The following is a 24,621-nucleotide window of genomic DNA, read 5'->3' on the forward strand; positions in this document are numbered from 1 at the left end:
TTGCGCGGGTTCCTGGGGACACCTTCGCTCTGCCACCCAGAGACAGACCAAAGGCTGCAGGCGCAGCTCACCTTCAAGGCTCTGCCAAGCTCGGCTCCCAAGAGCGCACGGTGGGGAAAGAACGCGCCAAGGCTGGACTCGGCGGGGCGGGACAAGCGGGGCTGCTAAGGGGTCCCCAGGGACCCCTTTGGGGCGCTGACTGGTGCGGCAGGCTGTGTGGGCGCAGTGCGAGTTCAAAGCCCGGCCCCGCCCAGCCCCTGGGGCTCGGGGCGGCGCGCGCGGCGGGGCGGGCGCAGGGAGGGAGGCTGCGGCGGGCGGCGCGCGGTTGCTAAGCCCTGCGCCCCCGGAGACGTTCCCCGCGGCTGTCGCCGGGCGCGGCGCGGGGCGGGCGGCGGAGCGAGCGCGGAGAGAGGGCGGGCGCCGGCTCGCTGCTGCTCGCGTCGCGCCCCGCCTTCCCGCGCCCTCTCGGCCGTCGAGCCGAGTTCCCGCGCTGCCACCGCCGCGTCCGGGTGCCCGAGCCCGCGCCGCGCCATGCCCGCCGCCGAGCCCACCCCGCGCCCGCCGCCGCACCCCGCCCCGCCGGCCCCCGGCTGCCCCGCGCGGCCCGCCCCGGGTAAGTGCGGCGCGCTCCGGCGCGGACCCGCTCGGGGCGCAGCCTTGGTGGGGGTGGGAGACTTCTGTGCCCAGGCTCGAGACCCCGACTGTGCAGGGGGGCGCAGTGCCGGTCCCCAGGGGGTACCCGAGGTGCGTGTGTTTACTTGCTTGCGTCTGCACCGGCTGAAACTCGTCGGCTCCGGGATAACTCTGCCAGAGGCTGGTTCCCTCTCTCGGCAGCCCTTGGGGCTTTCCTGGGAAAGGCATGGGGGTGTCTTTCTTGGGGCTGCAGAGAGGGAAGGTGCTTCGGAACAAGCTGACATTTGTTGAGCTTCTGAGCTCGCCAATGCGCTTTGGCTAGAGTTGACCTCACTTCAGCCTCTCCACCAACCTGTAAGAGAGGTGGAATTATCCCTATTGTGCAGATGAGAAAATGGAGGTTCCTAGACTCTTGGCTTACCCAAGGTCACTTGGAGAGCAGTGGAGTTGGCATTTGAACCCAAGTCCCCACAGCTCTCTGACCCAGCTAAAGAAAAGAGAACTCTCCTTAGAACTAAAGGAAGACAGGGGAAAACTAAAGACCACCAGAGAAAGGGCAACTGCCTGCTGGGAGTGGGGTGTGTAGGCTGGGGGGGGCAGAAGTTGTGTAGGGAACTCAATTGTTGTTCATCACCAACACTTAGTCACCCTCATACCCCTCCCCCCATTGCCTGTCCTTTCCTTGATGTGCTGTCCAAAATATGGAAGCTGGGTCCTGCCTTTATCATTGTTTTGTTTTTTTTTTTAATTTATTTTTTTGTGAAGCATCTTGGCATTAGGGGGTCTTGCACGTTGATGATTGTGTTAGGAGCTGAGGAGTTAATCCACGCTGCTGCTGTCACGGTCATCTGTGGGGCTAGTGTCGAGCTAACAGTCATGATTACAATGAAGAGGCAACCGGAGCAGTAGCCAGGCACTGTGTGCAGCCCTCAGGCACAAGGTAGCGAGAATCCGGAGCCCCAGGAAATAAAAGGGAAAGATGTTGGGGTTGGGTTTGCCTGGCAGCCCAACTTCAGAAAGGCATTTCGGTTTAATATTTGGATTGCTTAGGGTAGTGCCATGAACGACCTCACTGGGGAAGGGCAGAAAGTGATTTCTGATACACGTTCTGTAACTCCTTTCATTTAAGTCTGAAAATCTCTGAACCATGTTCCTTTATGATGAGCTGTAGGAAGTGCAGGAAGGAAAGTGTCCCTGTGTGAGGACATCATGAAACTCAGAATAACTGAGATGGACTCTTAGTGTTACCATGGCCGGGCTTTGAGCAAAACTGAGAGAGAGAACTCCTGGGCAGGGGACAGGGAGAGGGGCAGCTACTTCAGCGCTACACCTTATGCCTTAGACTCCTTTGCCATCTTCATGCCCTTGGTGCTGTGGGTGCTTTCACTCTCTATTGCCTGTCACCCCTCCTTGCTGGAGGATGACCTCGGACCACGGAGGGTCAGCTTGGTCTGGAGGAACTGAGAGTAAGGAGTGCAAGGAGCTTCCTATTTCCTCTGGGGGCAGCCCCTAATCAATGACAAAGGTGTACTGGAGTGTACAAAGTCTCGCTCCCTTGCCCTTGACTGGGGCACTGCCAGGCCTGGCATATTTTATCTCCTGGGATCCACTGTTGCAGTTGTGTCGAATTAACCTTCATAGGTCATATTTGGGCTTGCTTCTTTCTTGTCTTGCTTCTTCATCGCCCCGACAGGTTCTCCTGGGAATACTTCCTAATGAAACATTTTCTATGAATTCTTATCCCAAGTTTGGCTTCTAGGGTACCTAGTCAAAAACATGAACCCTTCTCATTCTCAACAGGTTTTTCCTGCCATGATTCCCCAGCAAGATTCTATCATCAGTAATGTCAATAGGTGAAGTGCACTGTAGGTTCTGGGCAGATGGAGCCCTGTGTCCGGGCACAGATTAGCAGGTGGGGGCTCGGCACCCATGGATCCCCTTACCTGGGTGCCTCTGGCAGTGAATACAATGCCCACAGAGGGGAGGCCATGCTGCTTGGTATGGGGCTCAGAAAAAGAAAACAAAATGGAAAGTTGCTTGCTTGTCCTAGGATCTCATTTCCGACCTCCTGCCAGCTCTACTTTTCCTAATTCAAGAGACATTTCCCTTCCATTTTCCCTAAATATTTGAATATTTCAGGCAGATAATTTGGTTTTCTCTGGACAAACTGGTTAAATGCCTTAGCTTCTTTCTAAAGCCAACTGCAGAGGCGGGGGCTCTGCCAGCTTGACCTCCAAGGGACCTCTGTCTCTACAGTGGGGTCACTGAGGAGGGGCTTGGGGGGGCTGCTTAAGTCACAGGCTCTTGTCTGGTTTCCCTTGCTTGAGGCCAGGCTGCCTGTTGTATCTGGCACCCAAAGTTTCCCCACCTTTTTCTTTGGTGGCTTCCTATTAAAGTCTAAATTTGGCCCATCTGGTAGTAAAGCAGAACCCCTTTTGAAGATGCAGATGTGGGGGAGGTTTTGGAAAGGATATATTTGTTAACTGCCTGGTAATGTAGGTCAGAGGAGGGAAAGACAAGTCGAGTGGAAGTGTGGGGCAGACCTGTGTTCTGGGTTGTAGGCAGCTGAGTTCCCTCCTGAGGTCTGAGGCTTCCTGGTGACCTGGGGCAAGTCATTGAACTTCTGTGAGAATCTCACTGTACTCACGTTCTTTACTCAATAATAATCGACCAGCCAACCTCAGAGGGTTGTTTGATGATCAAAAGGGAAATATTTTCATTGACTCATCAGGCAATTATTGAGCAAGCCCATGAAATCCTTACCGGGGGAGACAGTAGTGTATGTGGAGGCATCGGGTGGAGGGAGTGAAGGTGTTATCGTTAGAGAGAAGCACCATTTCAGTGACTGTAGGAAGGGACAGGGGCTGCCCAGAGCTGCTTGAGCTGGTCTTGAAGGCTCAGTGTTCACACACCTTTGCAAGTGACAGGGGCTGAGGTGTGTATGGTTTTGGGTTTTAGAGCTCTTGAGTTCATCAGAACCGTCTTCATGTCTGGGCTCTGACACTTCAAAGCTGTGTGATCTGGGCAAGATACTCAACCACTCTGAGCTTCAATGCCTTCATTGCTAAAATGGACATGATCAAATTGTTCTGAGGATGTAGTGATGTGATGTACCTAACAGGTATTATTACAAGTACAAAGTGTCGTTATTAATGCTCCCTTTAATGCTGAAGAGCTTCTGCTTGGCTGCCTTGAGTCAGTCAGTGCTTCTCAAATATTGATCCATTGAGGATTTTATTAGAATGCAGATTTTGATTCAGGAGATCTGGAGTGGCGTCCGAGATTATACTTTTCTCACTCGTCCTAAAGTTCTGTAGGTGTTGTTTCTTGGGGATCACACTCTGAGTATAAAGCCCTAAGCCACTCCTCCCCAGGCAAAAAGTCTGAGTCCTTTGTGGGGGATGAGGAACGCTGTTTGGGAAGATGACAGGAGGGTTCAGGTCTCCTAGAAGGATCTGGCTAAGAGCTGGGCAGAGACAGCTGGGACTTGCTGCTGGCTTAGAAGGTGTTCTCCAACCCAACCGTCTTTCTTTTTTTTTTTTTTTTTTTTTTTTTTTTTTATAAATTTTATTGTTATATTCCCCATACAATTGCAGCCCCCCCTTGAGACCCCAATCCCTCCCCTCCCGCCCCCGCCCCCCTAAAAGTGTCTCTGGTTCATAGTTTTTTGTTGATTTTGATTTTCACTTTCTTATAGTTATTCATTTTCCTGGTCCCTTATTTAAGTTTTCTAGATTCCTGCTATGAGTGAGACCATCCGGTATTTTTCTTTTTCTTTTTGGCTTATTTCGCTGAGCATGATCCCTTCCAGCGCCATCCATGTTGCAGCAAATTGCATGTGTTTATCTTTTTTGAATGCTGAGTAATATTCCATGGTATATATGTACCACAACTTCTTGATCCAGTCATCTATTTTTGGGCATTTGGGTTGTTTCCAAAGCTTAGCTATTGTAAACAGTGCTGCTATAAACATAGGGGTGCAGGTGTTCTTTGGAATTGATGTTTCTGTGTCCTTTGGGTAGATACCTAGGAGTGGAATTGCTGGGTCATATGGAAGCTCTATGTTTAGTAGGTCCAGAAATCTCCACACAGCTTTCCACAGTGGTTGGACCAGTTTGCACTCCCACCAACAGTGCAGAAGAGTTCCTTTTTCTCCACACCCTCGCCAACATTTGTTGTTGCTAGCTTTTTTAATATGTGCCATTCTCACTGGTGTAAGATGGTATCTCATGGTAGTTTTGATTTGCATTTCCCTGATGACAAGTGATCCCAACCGTCTTTCAATGCCCTTGACAGCCCCCCTGGAGGAAGCTCTTTTAGCCGAATGGTCAAATGCTGCTGCTTATTTCCCCGCCTGCTGGCCTTGAGGATGAAGAGGTGACTAAGTCACTGACCCTGTGGTTGTGGGTGGGTTGGGGACAGACATGTAAACACGTGATTATTATAAATAATATAAGCATTCTTTAGCGCTCATGGGTCATAGAGATAGGAGCAAGAGCATTGGGAAAGGTGGTAATTATTTCTGAATTGAGTTTTGAAGGATGACTCACGTGGCAGGGAGGAGGAAGGATGGCAGAAGCATGCAGGGAATAGCACTCAAGGACTAAGGAACAGTATGTGCAAAGGTAGGGTGTCATGGAACAGCTGGAGGTGTGCAGGCATTGAACTAAGAGTCATTGGGCACATGGAGTATGATGGGGAGAGCTTGGGTAGGAAGACAGCTCAGTCCCTGAATTTGCATCAGTCAGGATAGGCTAATCTCCACTTCAGCCTAAGTAGCTTAACCCACTAAAGGTTACTTCCCACTCACACAGGTCAGTGGAGGGCTAAGTGACTGAGCTTTCCTGTCGTGGAGCCTCACCGTTTGGAAGATAAGACCTTATGTGGTCACCAGCACAGGAAGAGTTAACTTTGGCTGTTCTATGCATGCTTTGGTCTGGCACTACTACAGGCATTGCTCCGTGCACTCACGGCTAATTGGCTAGAATTCATCGTGAGGGTTTGGAAAGTGATGGGGCACTATGGTTGGAAAGTTCAGAGAACATCACTGTCTCTCCCACACATGCTTTGTCATGGAACTCAAGCCTCATGATAAAGGTCAGAGTTTCTCAAGTGGGAGTAATATACTTCTAGTGATGATACAAATTATTTTTTAAGGTCGCTTTTAAGTCCATCTAAACTTTTATATTTAGAGCTCTCCTATGCCCATTAAACCAAAACAAATATAAAAATAAAATATCAGCACAACTACAAATGGAGTTAATGCAGATTAGCCTTGTGAATTTAATGTTGATGATGAAGTGATTTTTGCTGAAACTAAACTCTGTTTCAGGGTCTAAAATTGATTGGTTCAGGTTTTTATCAATTTGGCGTAATGGCTCAATTCCCTCATCAGTTTCTTCTCTATGTATTGTCTGATTTGCTATTTTTTTCATTAACCTCTGACAGCTAACATAATATCTCTTTTTGCCAACTCCATCATGAATGTAAGAATAGGAACAGCAAAATGATGTGGCAGTACTTAGCATAATGTGGTCATTCAGATGATCCAGAATATGTTTCTATTTTCTGATAACCTTAAAAAAGATGGTCATGAAAATGAAAGCATAAAGTTAAAGATAACTTTAGAGAACATGTGAGCCTTGTCCACTGTGTCTGAAGAACCCCCAGAATTTGAGAAGCTGGGAGAAAATCACTGGAATGTTTACTGAAGAAGAAAGAGATGGCCAGCTTTGTGGTTTAGAGAGAGCACTTTGTGCAGGTGTGCAGGTAGCTGAGGGGTGGGAAGGAAGACCAGAGACAGATGGTTCCAGTCCGATGTGATGAGGAGGGCACCAAGGCAGTGAGTAGTGTAGGGGGTGGAGAGGAGATGCCAGATTCCAGAGACTTCTAGGAGGTGGACCCCACAGGACTTGGAGGTTGACTGGATATGGAGGCGAGGTAAGGGGAGAGGAGTCAGAGATGACTCAGTCTTGGGAGCTGGGGCGATGCTGCTGGCCGGGGGTGAGGACCCTGCTTGGAAAGAACAGAGGAGCTCCTGGTCAGAGCTGTGCAAAGACATGTTATCATCCCATCTTTTCTTTTTCTTTTTTAAAAAAGATTTATTTATTTATGCATACAAGAGCTGGGGTACAGGCCAGAGATGTGGGGGTGGGGGGTGAGAGGACTCACCAGAGACAGAGTGGGGAACAGAACAGGCAGACTGACCAAAGTACACTGCTGAGGGGAGCAGCAGGTGCGGCAGGAGAGGTCTGCTGCGCCGTGTGGGTAGCTCCCGGGTTGGCAAGGGATCGAACTCTTGCTGCAGAGGCTGCGGATTGCTTCACAGTGCGGTGCTTAACCCCTTGCGCCACCAGGGAGGCCCCATCCCATCTTTTCTAACTGACTCAAGCTTTCCTGAGCCAGTTTCTGAGGAACCGCTGTGTCTTGTGTCTATTTTCTCCTCTCCGGGACATTTAATTAGTGTTCATTTGGAGTATATGAGTGGCTTTGTTAGTTTTTCTATTGTACCCGCTGCTTCTGACCCACTGGACATGGTTCAAGCAACATTTTGCCCAATTAAGCATATTCTTTTTTGTTTTCTACATGTTTGAAGAAGAAAATGAAGAAAACCGTAGGTGGTTCTGAGATAGAAGCTGTCAAACTGAACAATGTGAGATTCATGATCTGTCTTCAGCTTTTCAGCGCACCAACAATTCCTCTCTGTTTCTTCTTTGGACAGAGGTACTCAAAATCCCCTCAGGAGAGCGCAGACCTGGGCAGGTTAAATGCTCTCTGGGTAGTTCAGTAACGAGGCATGTGGAAACTGTACTTTGGGGAAACGGAAGGTCGAGAACAGGAAGCTACCCGAACAGACAAATAAAAATGTCACAAGTGGAAAACAAATCCCAGAGGTTTCTAGAGTAAAATCTTGTGTGACAGCTTTTGGCACTAAATATTTTAGATTGTAACTTGGTGTTTCCTTTTTATATGAATTATTAATTGAATGCACCAGGGGATGGGATGGCAGCAAGAGGAGCGAGATGCTGCAAGTGGCTTTCACGTCCCTGTTCCCACCCCTGACAGTTGTCTGCTTGTCCCTTGGCCTCTGGACAGGCGTCATCTTCACAGCAGAGCATCCAGGCTCTGCAGGGAGACATTTGGCCTCTCCTGCTGTGTCTCTCTGAAATTTGTGATAAATGGACTGTAAGCAAGTGCTTATGTGTCGCCCCCAGAAACCACATGCTACTTGAAGATGATACCCTGCATTTTTATTTTCTAAGCCCCCATAAACAAGTGGAGCATTTCTCCTAAACAACCATCTCTATGCCCACAAGCAGTCCCTTCAAGAATCTTCTTCGGGTGCAGAGGTCGGAAGAGCAGATATCCCAGCAAGGACGACCTTGCTTTAGGAGTGTCTCTTATGGGAATGGGTGAACCTGCTTGTTCAGTTTAGTTCCCTGTGGTATTAATTTCAGATTGGCTATAACCAGAATCCCCCACAGCGTGGGTCTCTACAACTGTGGCAGAGAGAATGGGTGCTCCCCAGACATCTATCTACACCCCTTCTTTAGGAGGCACTAGCAGTCCCTGCCCACAGTCCCTGAAAACTTACCAGCCTGTTGTGATGGCTCCCTGCAGCCCCCCACAATCCTCTTGGAGGGCTTTCTCTGCCTGCAGGAGCATTGTTGGCCTGTTCTTAGGGGGAAGCCAGAAGTGCTAGGGTGCTAGTGGCCCTGGGAGCAGCCCTCAACCATTAATGCAAGGGAATGAATGGGTAACTGTCAGTTTCCATGCCCCTCTCCTGGGACACTCTGGCATGTTCTCCTCATTCTCCCCGGAGGCTCCCAGCAGAGCTGTGCCCCAGTTGCCCACAGTGGTCACCAGCTCATTCATGCTGCTGGCCCACCCCATTTCTTTACCCCAGTACTTCCTGGGATCACCTTCCAAATAAGCTCAAATCCTTGCCCCAGGCTCTGCTTTTGGGAGAGTCTAACCCAGAGCCCTTTTGGGTTGGTTGGGTCCACTGGACTGTGCGTGAAAGTGCCGTGTGTCACATCTCATCCAGGCAGGAAAGAACTAGGGCACCACTACTGTGTCCCCTGCTGTCGTGGCCCCCCGGAGGGTCTGAGATAGAAGAAGGTTGCTCAGTCCACATTGGAAGTCATGTGAGCAGGGAGCTTTCATGATTGTAGCCACTGAGCTTTTGGCTTTTATCTGCTGAGGTGCCTCCCTGCTGGACACACAGCAACAGTACTGTCCTTTTGGGGGTGCCCATGCTAAAGTCACCCCATCTCTTTTTGTCCATCCTATACTGAGACTCACCCTTGGCATCTTTGACCTGTGATCTCCTTTAATGTTTATGATTCCAAAGTCCTTCTCTCTTGTGTGGTTTTGAAGTCATCCTTGGAGTTATTGGTTTTGGAGAGTGGGGTCCTTGGGTTCACCCTGGGAAAAACTTTACTAGACCTCCCTTTTCCCCAGCACTGGTGATTTTCCCAGGCAAGTTTCTCCATGACACAGAGACAATAGTTATATCCAAAAGGGCAGGTTTATTATAAAAGGGACAGAAGAATGAAGGACACTTGCATAGACACAAGCGGGCAGAAAGGGCTACCCCAAAAGGGACAGGTTTGCTAAGAGACAGGCCTGCATGGTCGCGGGCGGGAGGCCTTGAGGAGAGCTGCCTCTGCTGAGGGAGGTCTGTGCAGAGAAACCCCGGCAGGTACAGGTCATGGGCGGGCAGGAGGGAGAGGGAGAGAGAAGCACCTGCATAGGCACAGGTAGGCAGAGGGACTGCTGCCCTGGCCAGGGCAGAGACTGCCCAGATAGTCTTCTCTCTGGGAGGGGCTCGCTTCTCCCTGGAGTGGTTTGTTTGTCGTTGATTTTGGGTAACTCTGTAAATTTGAAAGGGGCCAGAGAGTCTACCATAGCCCTCAATCTCCATATCTGTACCTCCAGTCTGCGCCCTCTGACACTAACAGCATCTGACACTTTGCTTGGGTCTGTGCCCTGGCGTGGAAGGATTTTCAGGCCCTATAGCTGGTTTAATGACTATGTCAGTCACTTCTACCCTCACCTCCAGCTCCCGGCATTGTGGGAACCAGGTTTCTGGTCTTGTGGCGCCTCCTTTCCAACTTTTCTATCCTTTTCCTCCATCAGTTTGATTAATATTAAGATACAATTCCTCTCTTCCCCCCCCCCCCCCATGGTTTTTAATTCATCTTTTTGGCTTATGTTTATAAAATAAAAACATAAATTATTTTGTTTCCGAATTCTTAACCAATGGCTTCGGTATTGAATAAAATTATCTTTACCTTCCTAATTAGTTTGTAATGCGCTTTTGTTATACATGAAATTCTCAAGTGAAGTAGTGCCTATTTTAGGATCACAGTTTTCTTTCTCCTTAAATCCAGCTATTCTTGTGCAAGTACCAAGATGTTGTAATTGTAGCTCGGCAACATCTCTCACTATCTTCATTACTCATTCCTCGGTTCCCTCTTGTCCTCCCTCAAAAATTGCCTCAGTGCTTAAGTGGTGTCAAACCTACAAATTATAATCGGAAGAATCTAACTTATTAGGACTTCAATTCTGGAATGGACAGTCCTTTAAATGAATTTCTATTTCCTCTCTGTTTTGTGGTTTTCTTATGTCAATCAAATGCATTTCTTGCTAAAATTATTCTTAGGAATTTTCTATACATTGACATTATAAATGTAATTGCTTTTTTTTTAAGATTTATTTATTTTTATACAAGAGCTGGGGTACAGGCCAGAGGTGTGGGGTGGGGGGGTGAGAGGATTCGCCAGAGACAGAGTGGGGAGCAGAACAGGCAGAAGGACCGAAATATACTGCTGAGGGGAGCAGCTGAAACGACAGGAGAGGTCTGCTGTGCCATGTGGGAATCTCCCTGGCTGGCCAGGAATTGAACCCGCACGGCAGAGGCTGCGGACAGCCTCACAGAGCTGCGCTCAATCCGCTGCGCCACTGGGGAGGCCCTCTAATTGCTTTTTAAATTGCATTTTCCAACTGTTAGTTGCTATTATATAGGAAAGCTTTTTTATATACCACATATAAATATGTATAATGTGTAACTATAGATATATGTCTAAATGGATCTACGGGAATATGTTTATACAAATATTTGTAAATAGATATAAACTATATACTTATATAATATATAAGAATACATAATTAAATTTTTTTCACCTTATAGCTGGGCACTTTCTAATTATGTTTTGAAATAAAAACATATAAAGCTATTTCATGAGGTTCCATGAGCTATAATTGGCTTTCCAGGTGGCTCAAAAGAAACAAATAAGTACATTCTAGAATTAATTCAGGGGGAGTGGGGAGGAGGTAGAGAGATGGTATAGCAAGGATTTGGGCACGTGGCAGAAATCACAGGATCCCAGCCCCCAGCCCTACTGCAGAGTTTACAGAAGCTTCCAAGGAGCTTGGGCTCACTGTGCATTTTCTCTGGAGACAATCTTTCACGAATTTAAAACTTAATTTTAGGTGTCATGGCCCTGGGCATCACAAGATATCACATCAAAGTCTTCCTTTTAAACAAATGAAACTCGTTACTAATGACATGGTTGTATTTTGAGTCTGGATAATGAAAGATGATGTCAGAGAACTCCAACTTCAGTGATATTGAAGACAGGATTGGCAGGTCAGACAGGTTAACCTGGAACAAAATGAAAGGACCCTACATTTCCGGTCAGGGCCTTACCTGGTGTTCCAGTGAAGGAAAACGACAGCGGGGAATATTAATTTAAAAAGAAAAAAAGATACTAAGTGCACCAAATTAAAGGTCCCTTTTCATTTTGGATCTTGGGGTCAGCCATGCTCAAAGGTTGAGGACATCCCCAATAATCTAATTACGAGGAAGCTCCTAAGGACCAGGTTATAACTGTGCTGTGTGCTGGCTACTAGAACTTTCTAGTGCTTTCTCTTTAATGCATTAATATTAATTTAAAATTCCAAGGAGTTGTTAATTTTCTTTTTTTTTTAAAGATCTATTTATGTATGCATACAAGAACTGGGGTACAGGCCAGACTTGGGGGGTGTGAGAGGATCCACCAGAGACAGAGTGGGGGACAGAACAGGTAGACTGACTGAAATACACTGCTGAGGGGAGCAGTGGGCGAGTCAGGAGAGGTCTGCTGTGCCATGTGGGTAGCTCCCTGGCTGGGGATCAAACTCGTGCTGCAGTGGCTGCATGTAGCTTCATAGTGTTGAGTCTTAACCCCTTGCACCACCAGGGAGGCCCCTTTCTACCAGAATCTCGTAAGTGAAGATGTTTTAACTTGTTTTTGAAGTTGAGGGAAACCAAGAGTACCCATTTTGAAGATGATATTTTTCAGAGATGTGCTGTGGCAAGAAAGGAACACAGGAACCCACACCCACATTATGGGAAATAGGAAATAAATAAAAATATTTGAGAATCTGAAAGACCCCTATGGTCCCCATGTTCTCAGGAGCCCTGTTAGGTATTTTTTTTTCTAGTTGCTTTGTCTCCATTACAAAGCAAAGACAGCGGTGGCTGCAAGGCCCTCTTTACATTTAGTTATTGCTATTTTCTTTACCAGGAGCACAAAGTAGCTGTCTTTGTTGGTTTCTTAGAAAGGAACATGGGGCATTTAGGGTGAGGTGGGGAGGGTACAGAAACAGAGGGGTGTCTCTCTATCTTGCCCCCCAACATGTCATGTGGCCAGAAACACAATGTGGGCTTATAAGTAGTCTTAAATGAGGATGTAACAAAAAACAAAAAACCACACACCATGAATTTTTACCCTACTGGGAGGAGGGAGTGGAGTTTTAAATATCTTTCCATCTTAAGGGGAAAAAAAGGGAAAGTTTTATATTTTCCATGCTGCCTTAAATAACTGTCAAAAGTTCTTGAGAGTTTCTGGCTAGGTAGCTGTCTCTAACAGTGGCTGGCATTGTGTTTTTTTTTTAACCTACAATTAATTACCACTGCTAAGAATTTAAACCAGCAATAGCCCTATTTTTCATAGCTTTTAAAGGAACTTTTGCATAAAGATTCTTACAGTTCTTTTCTCTACGCTTGAAAAGATCAGCTGTTAGTGTAAAAGTTGCAAAATTAGATATTGGGAAATTGCTGGCCCTTGTGAGCTATTCTTTCACTCACTCACATGGTTTTTTCCCTTTTTTTTAAAAAAAAGTTTTATTTATTTATGCATATAAGAACTGGGTACAGGCCAGAGGTACAGGGACAGGGTTGAGAGTATTCACCAGAGACAGAGTGGGGAGCAGAACAGGCAGACTGACTGAAATACACTGCTGAGGGGAGCAGCGGGTGAGACAGGAGAGGTCTGCTGTGCCATGTGAGTAGCTCCCTGGCCAACCAGTGTGATTGCGCTGAGACAACCCCTAGGCTACCAGGGAGCCCTGTGGAAGGCCTTTTAAAGAGCTATTAGATCAATTGCACACCTGAACAAAGATCAGGTGGATGTATCAGGTGGATGAGAGAAATAGTTTGAAGTACACTCTAGGCATCTGTATGCAATTAACTGTCCTTTGTTTTTAATGAAATCTGAGAGACAGAGTGCCTTCTACTAGTAGGTTTTTTAAAATGCCATAGAACAGTCAGTTCTCATTCTTTATTTTAATATTTGAAGGTTTTCATAATTTTGGGCAACGGTGTGGGTCTAGGTTCCCTAGAAGCAGAACCTATGATAGAGATTCTTGTGCATAGGATTGGAGGGGACTGTCAGAAAAAGGAAGTGAGGTGAGCCTGGGATGCAGCTGGGCACAGATGTGGTGTCAGCTGGAGATGAGCCTCATTCTGAGCCTGGGGGGACCTTTGCGGTGTGCATTGCATAGCTGGCCCCACCTTTTAAGGGCCCACTTTTATACCCACCCCCATGCCCTTCAGTGAGCCACTGATCACAGGCTACCCTTAGTTGATGGCAGAGTTGGGAGCGTAAGGACTGAGCAGTGGTGGCCCTTTTAACAGCCAACACTCACAGCGGCCCACGGGTGGAGCCACTGCCTGATAAAGGGGATCTGGCTGGGACCTACAGCATCTATGACTGTAGGTCCTGTTGAATATTGATGACTAACTTTAGATAGATTTGAGGGGGAAACTGATGAAAAATCCTGAGTACATGGTTGCTTTGGTAACCAGTACATTCCGATGATCATAAACTCAACTGATTGCTGTTTTCATGAACACACTTGGAATTTCTTTCATTTCTGGGTTCTTTCATGCAACACTTGTTTATCGCCAGCTAATCTAGTGCCTGGCACTAGATCTGTGTACTGGAATCTTGCCAAGCCATACCCATTTATTTTGTAGATTCCATCTCTGTAAATTTTATATTTTTGGCAAATGCCAAGAGACAGCATCACAAGGGATCCTGAACCACAGGAGCATAACCACAACTCCCAGAGAAGCCAGAAGTTGCCAAGGTTTACCGCTATCAAGGCGCTGGAAGTATCAATCTTTGTGAAACCATCTGTACATGATGCTCTCAAAAGGCCTATAAGTAGCAGCAGTTGGGTTGTTTGAAGAGACTTGGTGAGTTTCTGTCCAGTGAGGTTGGTTTTTCCAAAGAGGAGCTGACTTGCCTTGGTGCCACTGTTGTCAACTTAATTTAACCACTAAGTGCTTAGTGCTTGCTGTATGTTGGTGACCTTATTCTGCTATCTTGTTACATCTTTACAGTCATCCTGGAAAGCTGGTGGCCCTGCAGATGCCCATGTAGGGAGGACCACGGGCATTCTGCCAGCATAGATACATGAGCCCCTCTTGGTTCTGGCACTCAGGATGAGTATTGGGGCCACTCCTATAAACTTCACTGTGTGTTTTCTCTGCTAAAGCCTGTTGCAGTCAAGATCTTGGTACTGTGACTTTCCTACTTTCATTTTTAATTTTATTTATTGTTTAAAGATTGATTTATTTATGCATACAAGAACTGGATACAGGCCAGAGGTGCAGGGGGTGAGAGAATTCACCAGAGACAGAGTGGGGAACAGAACAGGCAGACTGACTGAAACACACTGCTGAGGGGAGCAGCAGGCGAGACAGGAGAGATCTGCTGTGCCATGTGGGTAGCTCCCTGATGGCTGGGGATCAAACTCATGCTTCAGAGGCTGCGGATAGCTTCATAGTGCTCTGCTTAACCCCTTGCACCACCAGGGAGGCCCCAACTTTCCTACTTTTAAATTAGAGGAAAACCAGACCCAGTTTGAATTCCCCAAAGGAAGAAGTTTGTCCTTTACTTTGCTTTACGCAAACATCATTCTTCTTTGTTTGGAATCTTAGTATACTTTGGGGAGTTTTATTTTGGATCATTCTGCCTATGGGGAGATTGAAGGAAAGCTCACTTGTTTATTTCCAGCTGCAGGAACACTGTGTGAATTTATTTTGCCCAGTCGGGATGCTGGCTGGCTTAACAATTAGGGCAGAGCTAAACTGAAGCTGCTTTGCTTAGGTATTGATAGCCTTGCTGTGTCTGAATCCTACTCTGTTTCCTCTGGATGATCCTGTGCACTGTGCTTTATTCCTTAGTTACAAATGACATCCCTAAATCTGTCTGAGCCATTCTTCCAAAAGAGTTAGGATCTGCGGAAGAACTGTTTCAGTTCTGACTAACTTGCTGTGTGACTTTGTTTTGGTTGCTTACCCTCGCTGGTCTGTAGTTGTTATCTAAAAATTTAGGGTGCTGGGCTGCTAGCCTTTCAATTCTAACATAGAGAGATTTTCTTACCTACATAGTCTTTGCATCCAATATACAGATCTTTTTTTGACTTCTTCTTAAAATGGACTTATGTCATTTTGTCTACAAAAAATGCATATTTCAACATAAGAAATTTGTGAGATTTTTTTTTTTTAACCAGTAAATCCAGTTGATCATGTGAATGATCTATCTTCTCTTGAATGGGAAGGTTTTCCTCAGTCTGGCATATCTAAACCTCAGATAAATAGCACTGTGGAGCTATTTAGTTTCTTTCTTTTTGTATTTTTAAAGATTATCTATCTATCTATCTATCTATCTATCTATCTATCTATCTATCTATCTATCTATCTTTCCCCTAAAGATTTATTTATTTATTTATACAAGCACTTGGTACAGTCAGAAGTGCGGGAGGGTGAGAGAATTCATCAGAGCCAGAGCGGGGAGCAGAACAGGTAGACTAACGAAATAAACTGCTGAGGGGAGCAGGGGGCGCTGCAGGAGAGATCTGCAAGCCATGTGGGACCCTCGCCTGGCTGCCGGGGATTGAACTGGCGCTGCAGAGGCTGCGGGCAGCTTCACAGCCCAGAGCTCAACTGCTGTGCCACTGGGGAGGCCCTTGTTTTATTTATTTATACATACAAGAGCTGGGGTGTGGGCCAGAGGTGCAGGAGGGGTGGTGAGAGGATTCACCAGAGACAGAGTGGGGAGCAGAACAGGCAGATTGACCGAAATACACTGCTGAGGGGAGCAGCAGGCGACACAGGAGAGGTCTGCTGTGCCATGTGGGTCAGCTCCCTGGCTGGGGATTGAATTTGTGCTGCAGTGGCTGGCAATAGTTTCATAGTACTGAGTCTTAACTCCTTGCGCCACCAGAGAGGCCCTATTTTTTTCTTTTTGCATGAACGTTGGTAATATGTGTCTTTCTGGAATCTATCCATTCCATTTAAGTTGTCTTATTTATTGGCATAAAATTATTCATAATATTCCCTTACTATTTTACATAAACAGCCCATGTTTTTCAAAGGTGACATATCTCCTGAACATGAATGAAAGCTCTATATTTTTGGGGAACATTTCTACTTAAATTGTTTTACTAGCTTGCTATTTAATTATATGTTGTACATGGAAGTTGTTATCAGAAATTCAAAATCGTTTTGAAACTACCTTCTAAAGAATCCCCAGGCTCTTTGTGCCTCTGTCCTGTACAACACTGCAGTGGAGGGAGGGGGTTCCCACCGACCCCTTAGATAAGCATTTGATGATCATGGGCTGAGTCCTTAGGACCAGCCCCAGACAGGTGGTTCAAGTATTCCAAGTATCTTTATATCAGTCTAAGCTCTGTCCAAACCCAAGCACAGAGACATAGAAATAAGAGAGATGTGCTCAGTCTTCTTAGAAAAAAGATGGTGGAGGAGTTTGCTTTTACAATTATTTCTGCAACCTCACTGGTAGGCGAGGATGCAACCAAGCTATCTCTTAGCCCAATGGGTTTAAATGTTATGACCCAGGGCCTTCCTGGTGGCGCAGCGGTTGAGCGCTGGGTTGTGAGGCTGCCCGCAGCCTCTGCAGCGCCAGTTCGATCCCGGCTGCTCCCCGGCCACTGGAGGAGGGTCCCACATGGCGCGCAGACCTCTCCTGCCACCCGCTGCTCCCCTCAGCAGTGTACTTCGGTCCTTCTGCCTGTTCTGCTCCCTGCTCTGGCTCTGGTGAATTCTCTCACCCTCCTGTGCTTCTGACTGTACCCAGTGCTTGTATAAATAAATAAACAAACAAATAAATAAATCTTCTAAAAAAATAAAAATGTTATGACCCAGGTGGGTGGAGATGAGTGAGCTGGTTGGTGAAGGCTCTGGGGCTTTGATCACCAGACAGAAAAAGAAAATCTAAGTCTTTGAGATATCAAATCAGCAGGAGACTGGTCCTAAGGTGGGGTGTATGTTAGCACTCCCTTTACAAATGGACACACCCAGAGAGCTTCTCTGAACAGCAGTGAAAAAAGCAGAGCTCAGTAGAACCCAAGGTTATCGCGAATCTCCTGGCTGCAGCAGACAAGTGCGATTTCCATTTCAGGTCATAGGAAACATCAGCCTGGCCTGGCAGCCGTGGCTTGTTGGAATTTTACTGAGTGAGTGGTGACACCCCAGGGATGGGATTGTAAGTTGGGGATTGTTGTTGTGAGGAAATGTTAAACCCTGGAGTGAGACTGAAAGATAAGCTGGCCTGGGGGAAGCTTTGGTCAGATGTCCCGAAGAAGGACAATGTGAGGGGCAGGGTGGCCTCTGGAGAGGCTCCTCAAACAGATACAGAGAGCCCCGGATGAAGAGAAGCCTGCTGGCAAGGGAGAAGGGACTAGGCCTTTCTGAATTTATGGGTGAAGAGAGGAGTATAAAGCATTCATTACATGGAACAATGGGAAAGCAGGTGCAGGATCATCTGATGGAAAAGTCAGCCAAGAAAAGTGGTTTTCGTTGTGGTCACTAGGATGTCTGAGGTCCCACCCTCCATGGGAGCAATTGAGGCCACGTGGATATTGATGCCCAGCTTGGAGTCCCAGCACCCCCACCTGCTCACATGGGACCTCGGTCAGCATCCTCGGTGTCCCCAGGGCCCCACGTCTGTCACCTGAGCTCCGGTACAGAAGTCAGGCCTCGTTCTCTCCCTCCCCTCACCCTGTCCCCTGCTGTCAGCATGTCCCCAGGGCCCATATTGCTCTCCTTTTCTGGGACTACCTGGGGCTCTGGGCCTGTGTGAGGAAGGTGGGGCAGGGTGGCTGGTCCTCTTCAGACTGTTGTACCTCAATAGATGGGCCTTTTGAAGCCCTGTCCTTAACCCTGTGCTCCCAAGGAGCTTGAGTTAGCTGCTGGGGTGATTAGCTGCTGGGGGGTGTGGGGGCAGCACACAGATGCCTTCTCAGACCCTCTTGTCAGGTAGGCCTGTTACCTCCTCCCAGGTGTGCACACCTTCTTCTACCCCCTCTCCTACCCTTTCACCTGCCCATTTGACAACTGGTACAAATAGATGTAAGACAAACTCACCGCTGGGCCAAAGCCACCCTGGGTTGCTGCATCTCCCCCTGCCGTGACCTTCAGGGCTAATGGCTGTTGCCATGGTCCCTGAGGTCCGGCGTGGGCAAGGAACCATGCGCGCAGGGGGAGAACAGCAAACTCCCTAAGATGCAGAGAAGCCGGATGCCTGGCAAGAGATAACGACCACCAGAAGCCGCCACAAAGATTGTTAAAAGAAATGCTGACCACCTGGAACCTTATCTCGCTTTCTCAAGGCCCACAAACTTTATTCTGCTACAACTGTCTTTCTAAAATCTTTTCTTTTCCCGGTCTAAAAAGGTCGTTGATTGCTGATTAAAAACATACGTAATCTAATAACTAGGCTAATTCAAATGAAACATTACTAAACTCTGTGTAATAATAGAATTGTTAGTTTTATGATTTCTCTGTTGTGTCCTTGGCTTTGTTAGCTTTGATCTTAATGAAAAAATATTACTTTGTTAAAAGTATATTCACCCATGCTAATTAATAATGATTTAGTGGTAGTGAGTAGTTATTAAAACAAAAAAGTAATCACTTAGAACAAAAGAAAAATTAGTAGCCTGACTACTTAGGAATGTGACTAGGTCCAGATGTGACTTCGGACATAGATCATTGCCCTGTCAATGATAAGCTAAACCTATCAGCAAGCTGATTTTGTTCACTGATGTTCGTCGTTCCTATGCTTTTAGAAAACATATATATACTGGCCACCAACTCAAAGAAAATTACACTCAGATTTTCACTCTCTTGAAGTGTGTCTGTGTGTCATTTATTCGCCTAATCCTTGAACACTCTGCGCGATCTCTCAACCCTGAGACGGCCTCATCGTCCACTGCTGTGCTGGTCCGAGGCACTGGGTCCCGGTTTGGGTTTGGGTTCAATTGGGTCACACTGCCTCCCTTTTAGGAAGGAGGTGGGGAGGGAGGGAGCAGGATGGCGGGCAATGGGGGTTTGGCAGAGGGTAAGTGGAACATGTGCATATATGGAGGAGCAAAAATGTAGCCCCCAAAATAAAAGGAATTACTTATTCACAAAATAGAGATACTGTTTGTTAGAACAATATTTTAAGGGACTGGTTTATGGGTCACTTAGAAACTGTGGATAGTTGACCAGTACTCCTGGGAGAACCCTCTAGAGCAACACTTTCTGTCTTTGCTTCTAAAGTGTAGTCCATGGACCAGCAGCATTGACATCACCTGGAAACTTGTTAGAGATGCAGGCTGTTGGCTACCCCCTCCTCCTCCCCCACAGACTGTATTAGGACCTGCACATTCACAGCGTGCCCAGGTAGCAGAGTGCACCCTAACCTTCGAGAAGCCCTGTCCTGTAGGCCATAGTGCACTAGAAATGGGAGCTGCTGGCTGAGGCTCTTAAGCAGGATGTCTAAAGGGGGTACATCAGTGCCAGCAGGGAAAAGTTCTAAGCTCGCTCATTGTTGCTTGTGGGGTGCCTAAGATGTCTGGGGAGAGTGGAACATGCTTTCTGGCAAGAAGCATGAACATTCAAGCAAAATAAAATTAGCAGAGGAGAAAGTGGGGATGGTAGTGTATGTAGGGCCAGATCATGGGAAGTGGAACACTGAGGGAGGGGAGATGGGAATTAATAAGGGGGCTAGGGATGAACTTTTAAGGCAAGAAAGGACATGAATGTTGTTTAACATACTCTTGTAAACAACAGAGGCAGTATATAAAATTCAACACAGCTCCAAAGTGGCTGGGACTCTAAATTGCATCTTTAAATCTTTGAGTTGCATCAGTATCAGGCATAAGGTCTGGCAAACATGCCAGAGATCACATAGAGTTCTGGTGCCAGTATGCTGGGAGACATGTAAGGAAATTGACATGAGTAGGTAGCTCAGCAGACAAAAGACAACCAGAACAGGGGCCCTTCAGAGAGTGGAAAGTCTATTTAATTATTCTTTTCCTGTCCTTGATTGATGTCCTGTTGGTAGTAGAGATTAGGAAGGGACATTATTAAAGACTGAACTGTCATCAGCAGTGACAGCCAGTTTCATTGTATGACTGTGCTGTTACTCATTTTTCCTGGTTTGATCATTACAGACATTGGCCAGGCTTCCCAGTTACAAAACGGTCGCATTTTTGAAGCTTAGTGAGAGGCTGCTTTCCAATTTTTTATTCGTTTAGAAAACCCTCCCTGGGATGTTTGCATAATCAGATGTAAGTTCACAAATGTTTCTTCTGCCTCATATCTGCATACGAGCAAAACGAGTTTGTTCCCAAACAGGTCCTGGAAAATGCCCAACACAAATGATTACTCAGTAAAAAGGAAAATGATTCCAGCCAGTCCTCCACCTTCCACAGAAGAATAACCATGAATAGTCTCAGCAGTATATACAGAGACCACAAGGGAGCCATCTGGTGAAACCATCAAGAAGTACTGTGCTGATAAAAGGGAAAATGTATTGAGGTTAGCTTTCATGCCAGGAAGGGGAGGGAGTTATATACTATTAAAAGCATTGATTTTTATTCTCCAGTCATTTTTTGTTGTTGTATTGCATATTACCAGATGTTTTAAAACACCAATTTCATTTCTTCTATTACTCATAATTTGAAATACTTGAAAAATGGTTATGTTTTGCTTCTTCCCTATATCAACTTGGTTGTGATTCTCCCATTTCTTTTTCTAGGGTGCTATTAAAGCCTTCTACAAGCCACTGTGACCATTCCTAAGTAAATGCTGACCTCAAACATAGTTTTTCTTTGTGTTTTAATTAGACATATGGGCTCTGATTTAAAAAGCACCAGGGGAGGGTACAGTTTCTTTTTTCTAACTTGAAAAGACAAGTGAAAGTTTAATTTTGGCCATATATTTTCTCCCTTGATCCTGAATGCAATACCTAGCAGCTTAATCAAGTTGAATTGATTGGAAGAGAAACTGGGTTAATGTGACTTGCAGTCATTTTTGTAGCCTTTTCAGTGTAACAAGGAGGGAGCTGACCACTGTGGAATCAGGTTGTGTTGATTTACCTGAATTGTGGCTGCAGATCGGAGACCCAATTGCTAGGAGGCAAACCTCCAGCAAAGTGTCTGCAGGTACTGGGTTTATTGGCTCACACCAGAGAATCCTAGGCTCAGTGAACAGAAGTCTGTTTGTCTCTCCAGAAGAGCTGGTATGCTTGGCTTTGCTGGAGTGTTTCTCTTATTATCCTGTCCCTACTTCTCTCTTATTTCATCCTTTCCATGATTGACAAATTTACTCTGCCACGTCATATTAAGCATGGCCGTATTCTCTTTGATCTTGAGATGTACATGGATTTGGGGGAAGTCCAACGTTTCAAGACCTGTTTTCTTTTGGAGAGGGCAGTAAACACAGAACTTGAGTGCTCTCTCTCTGCTAAGTAGCCTGCTGGGCACTCTCACCGTGAGTGAGACGTCAGGCTTGGCAGCTATGGAAACTGAGGTGCAGAGAGATTATGTAACATTCCTAAGGCTACACAGCTAAGGGAACCAGGATTGAAATGAGGTCTTCTCACTCCATGTCCAGTGTTCTGTTTACACCATTCTAAAATGAAGCTTTCACAGACTGAAAGCTTCCCGTCTTAGTCGTCTGTGTAAGTTCTGCTTTGGCAAAGTTCCTGGAAGTAAATGAATGCGTGTGATCATGTTTTCTTTCACCTCACTGACTTACTCTGTTTAGTCGGTTTGTTGTGTGATGTGACAGTGCTGAAAGTAATAACAATCAATTATTTACTGCAAGAGCTGGGAGGCTGAGATTTGATATACGTGCTTCATGTTAGGGTTGGGGACTTGTTTTGCAAATCTTGAACGTTTTCTGTATGTAAAGGGATGGAGCAGGGGCATATGCATAGTCCGTGATCTCTGTCTTTGAAGAATTAAGTTTAGTTGAGATGAAGGATGTTTGTACCTTTGAAGATGAAGTAATAATAGCAGAGACATGTTGAAGGGGAGTCCACCAGGTGCAAACCATGGTTCCTACCCAGGCATTGAATTTTTTTTTTAAGATTAATCTATTTATGCATACAAGAGCTGGGGTGCAGGCCAGAGATGTGGGGGGTGAGAGGATTCACCAGAGACAGAGTGGGGAACAGAACAGGCAGATTGACTGAAATACACTGCTGAGGGGAACAGCGGGTAAGACAGGAGAGGTCTGCTGCACCATGTGGGTAGCTCCCTGTCTGGCTGGGGATTCGATCTCATGCTGCAGAGGCTGCAGATAGCTTCGTAGTGCTGATGCTTAACCCCTTGTGCCACCAGGGAGCCCCCAGGCATTGGATTTTAAGCATTCATGCTAAACATTGGGTTGATGAATGACTGACTAGGCTTTGGAGAAGACAGCTATAACTGTGAGCTTATGAGGTCAGGCAAGTCTTAGCAGTAGGTGTGGGCCTTAGGTCTTATAAGATGGTGAGAGTTGGATAGATGGGAAAAGTGAGGGTAGAGTAGGGTGGGGAGGCATGGGGTCACTGGTTTATGAAAGCCCTTACGTATCAAGATGAGGAGTTTGGCTTTGGCCTTTGTGGATGGTAATAGGGAGCCACCATAGGTTCTTCAGCAGAGGAGTGGCTCAGCAAAGCAGCGCTTGTTCTACTGAATGTGTGGGGTTAGAATGCTATTGTGAAGAAACCCTATGAACATTTGTAATTGGGGTGTTTGAGGTCAAAGCAGCAGTATTGTGAATTTAAGGCCAATTTATGTTGCTGTAGGAAGTTAACAGAAAAATAGGTGCTACCAAGCATCTTTTCTATGGGAAGCTGCTGGCTTTGTGGCTGAGGACTGGGAATTGGGATGTTTAATTTTTACTGTTTACTGGGGCAGTATGGGGGTTATTATTCTAGGGCACGTTAAGTTGAGCCATATGAAATTTCCATATTTTGGGAATTGATCAAACTACTTGCCATGTCATAAGGTTCTGTTTAATCATGTGTGTAAGGTATTGTTGTGAGTGAATATGGGCTGGCTTTGGGCTTTCTAGCCAGCTGATGGGGCAGGTACCCAGATAATGTTGCTTACAGTCAGCCTGACAGTACTTGGTGTGCGGTTCTTGGGAGAAGAACTCCCCAGTGAGATCCTTTGTGCTTCCTCTCCCTGCCCACCACCCTGTCATTCATAGTTGCCTCATCTTTTTTCCTTACCTTTAAAGAAAAAATTTTCCTCCAGACTAAAAATTTTAAAGGAGGAAGGAGGACTTGTGGAAGAGAAGATAAAAATATCTTCTTTTTTCTGGAGCTCCCGGGTAGCACAAGGCAGACAAAACCAGAAGAGCCATTTCTGTAGCTCCCTAATGTTGGGGAGATGGGGGCTGAGTTCTCCCTCTTGCTCCAGATTTTGGAGGTTTGGGATGGGTTCTTGAATGCATGGGCAGTGTTTTGAGCTTGAATGATGGTGGTGTGGAAGAGGCCAAGCTGCAGTCCTCACATCCCTTCTCTGTACTCAGCCACTGGCTGATCCCTTGAGCCTCCTCCCTAGCCTTTCCCCATGTCTGCTTGGAAAAGCCAACCTAGGATATAGGCCCAGATCCCTTTCTGTGCTCCTACGTTGAGTTCCTGGGGAAATAACCAGGACTCCATTTACTTTCCCTGGCAAATATGCATTGAGGATCCTATTCAATGAGAAGCACCAGAAGGAAAACAAATGTGAACTCTGGTCCTTTGGGGCACATGTTTAAAGGTCACCTTCCTTGGGCCTCCCCGGTGGCGCAGCAGTTGAGCGCTGGGTTGTGAGACTGCCCGTAGCCTCTGCAGTGCCAGTTCAATCCCTGGCTGCTGGCGAGGGTCCCACCTGGAGCGCAGACCTCTCCTGCCACCCGCTGCTCCCCTCGGCATTGTATTTCGTCAGTCTGCCTGTTCTGCTCCCCACTCTGGCTCTGGTGAATTCTCTCACCCTCCCGCGCTTCTGACTGTACCCAGTGCTGGCATAAATAAATAAATAAATAAATAAATAAATAAATAAATAAATCTTAAAAAAAAAAATAAAGGTCACCTTCCTTGGCACTCTCCTTCTCTCACTCTCTTAGCATCAACTCTTTGAGACAAAATTGAAAAAGGTAGATTAGAGGGATTATTAGAAGAAAAGGAATAACGGCTGTCCCCAAAGAAACAGTGTAACTGTAAATGTGATTGTTAGGCTCATAAATTCATGGCATGTGGGAAGATCAGTACCAGCCACCACTTGTCATCCAATCTGACACCTGTGTCTCGATGGAAATCATCTCAGAACAGATTGTATGCTTTAATTAAAAAAAAAAAAAAGTTGTATATAAATATGTCAGGT

The 24,621-nt window shown here is 46.4% G+C and overlaps 1 protein-coding gene across 1 annotated transcript in view; it reads left to right on the top strand.

The window, feature by feature from the left end:
• Positions 1-531: 531 nt before the first annotated feature.
• Positions 532-24,621, top strand: part of DCLK3 (doublecortin like kinase 3) — a gene marked incomplete at both ends in the record, with an annotated part of 42,906 nt that continues 18,816 nt past the window's right edge. The window contains one exon of the mRNA XM_084248414.1: positions 532-613. Coding sequence (XP_084104540.1) covers positions 532-613 — 82 coding nt within the window. The remainder of the gene's footprint in view (positions 614-24,621) is intronic.

Source organism: Talpa europaea (assembly GCF_964194135.1).
Source record: "Talpa europaea genome assembly, chromosome: 11".
Lineage (NCBI taxonomy): Eukaryota > Metazoa > Chordata > Mammalia > Eulipotyphla > Talpidae > Talpa > Talpa europaea.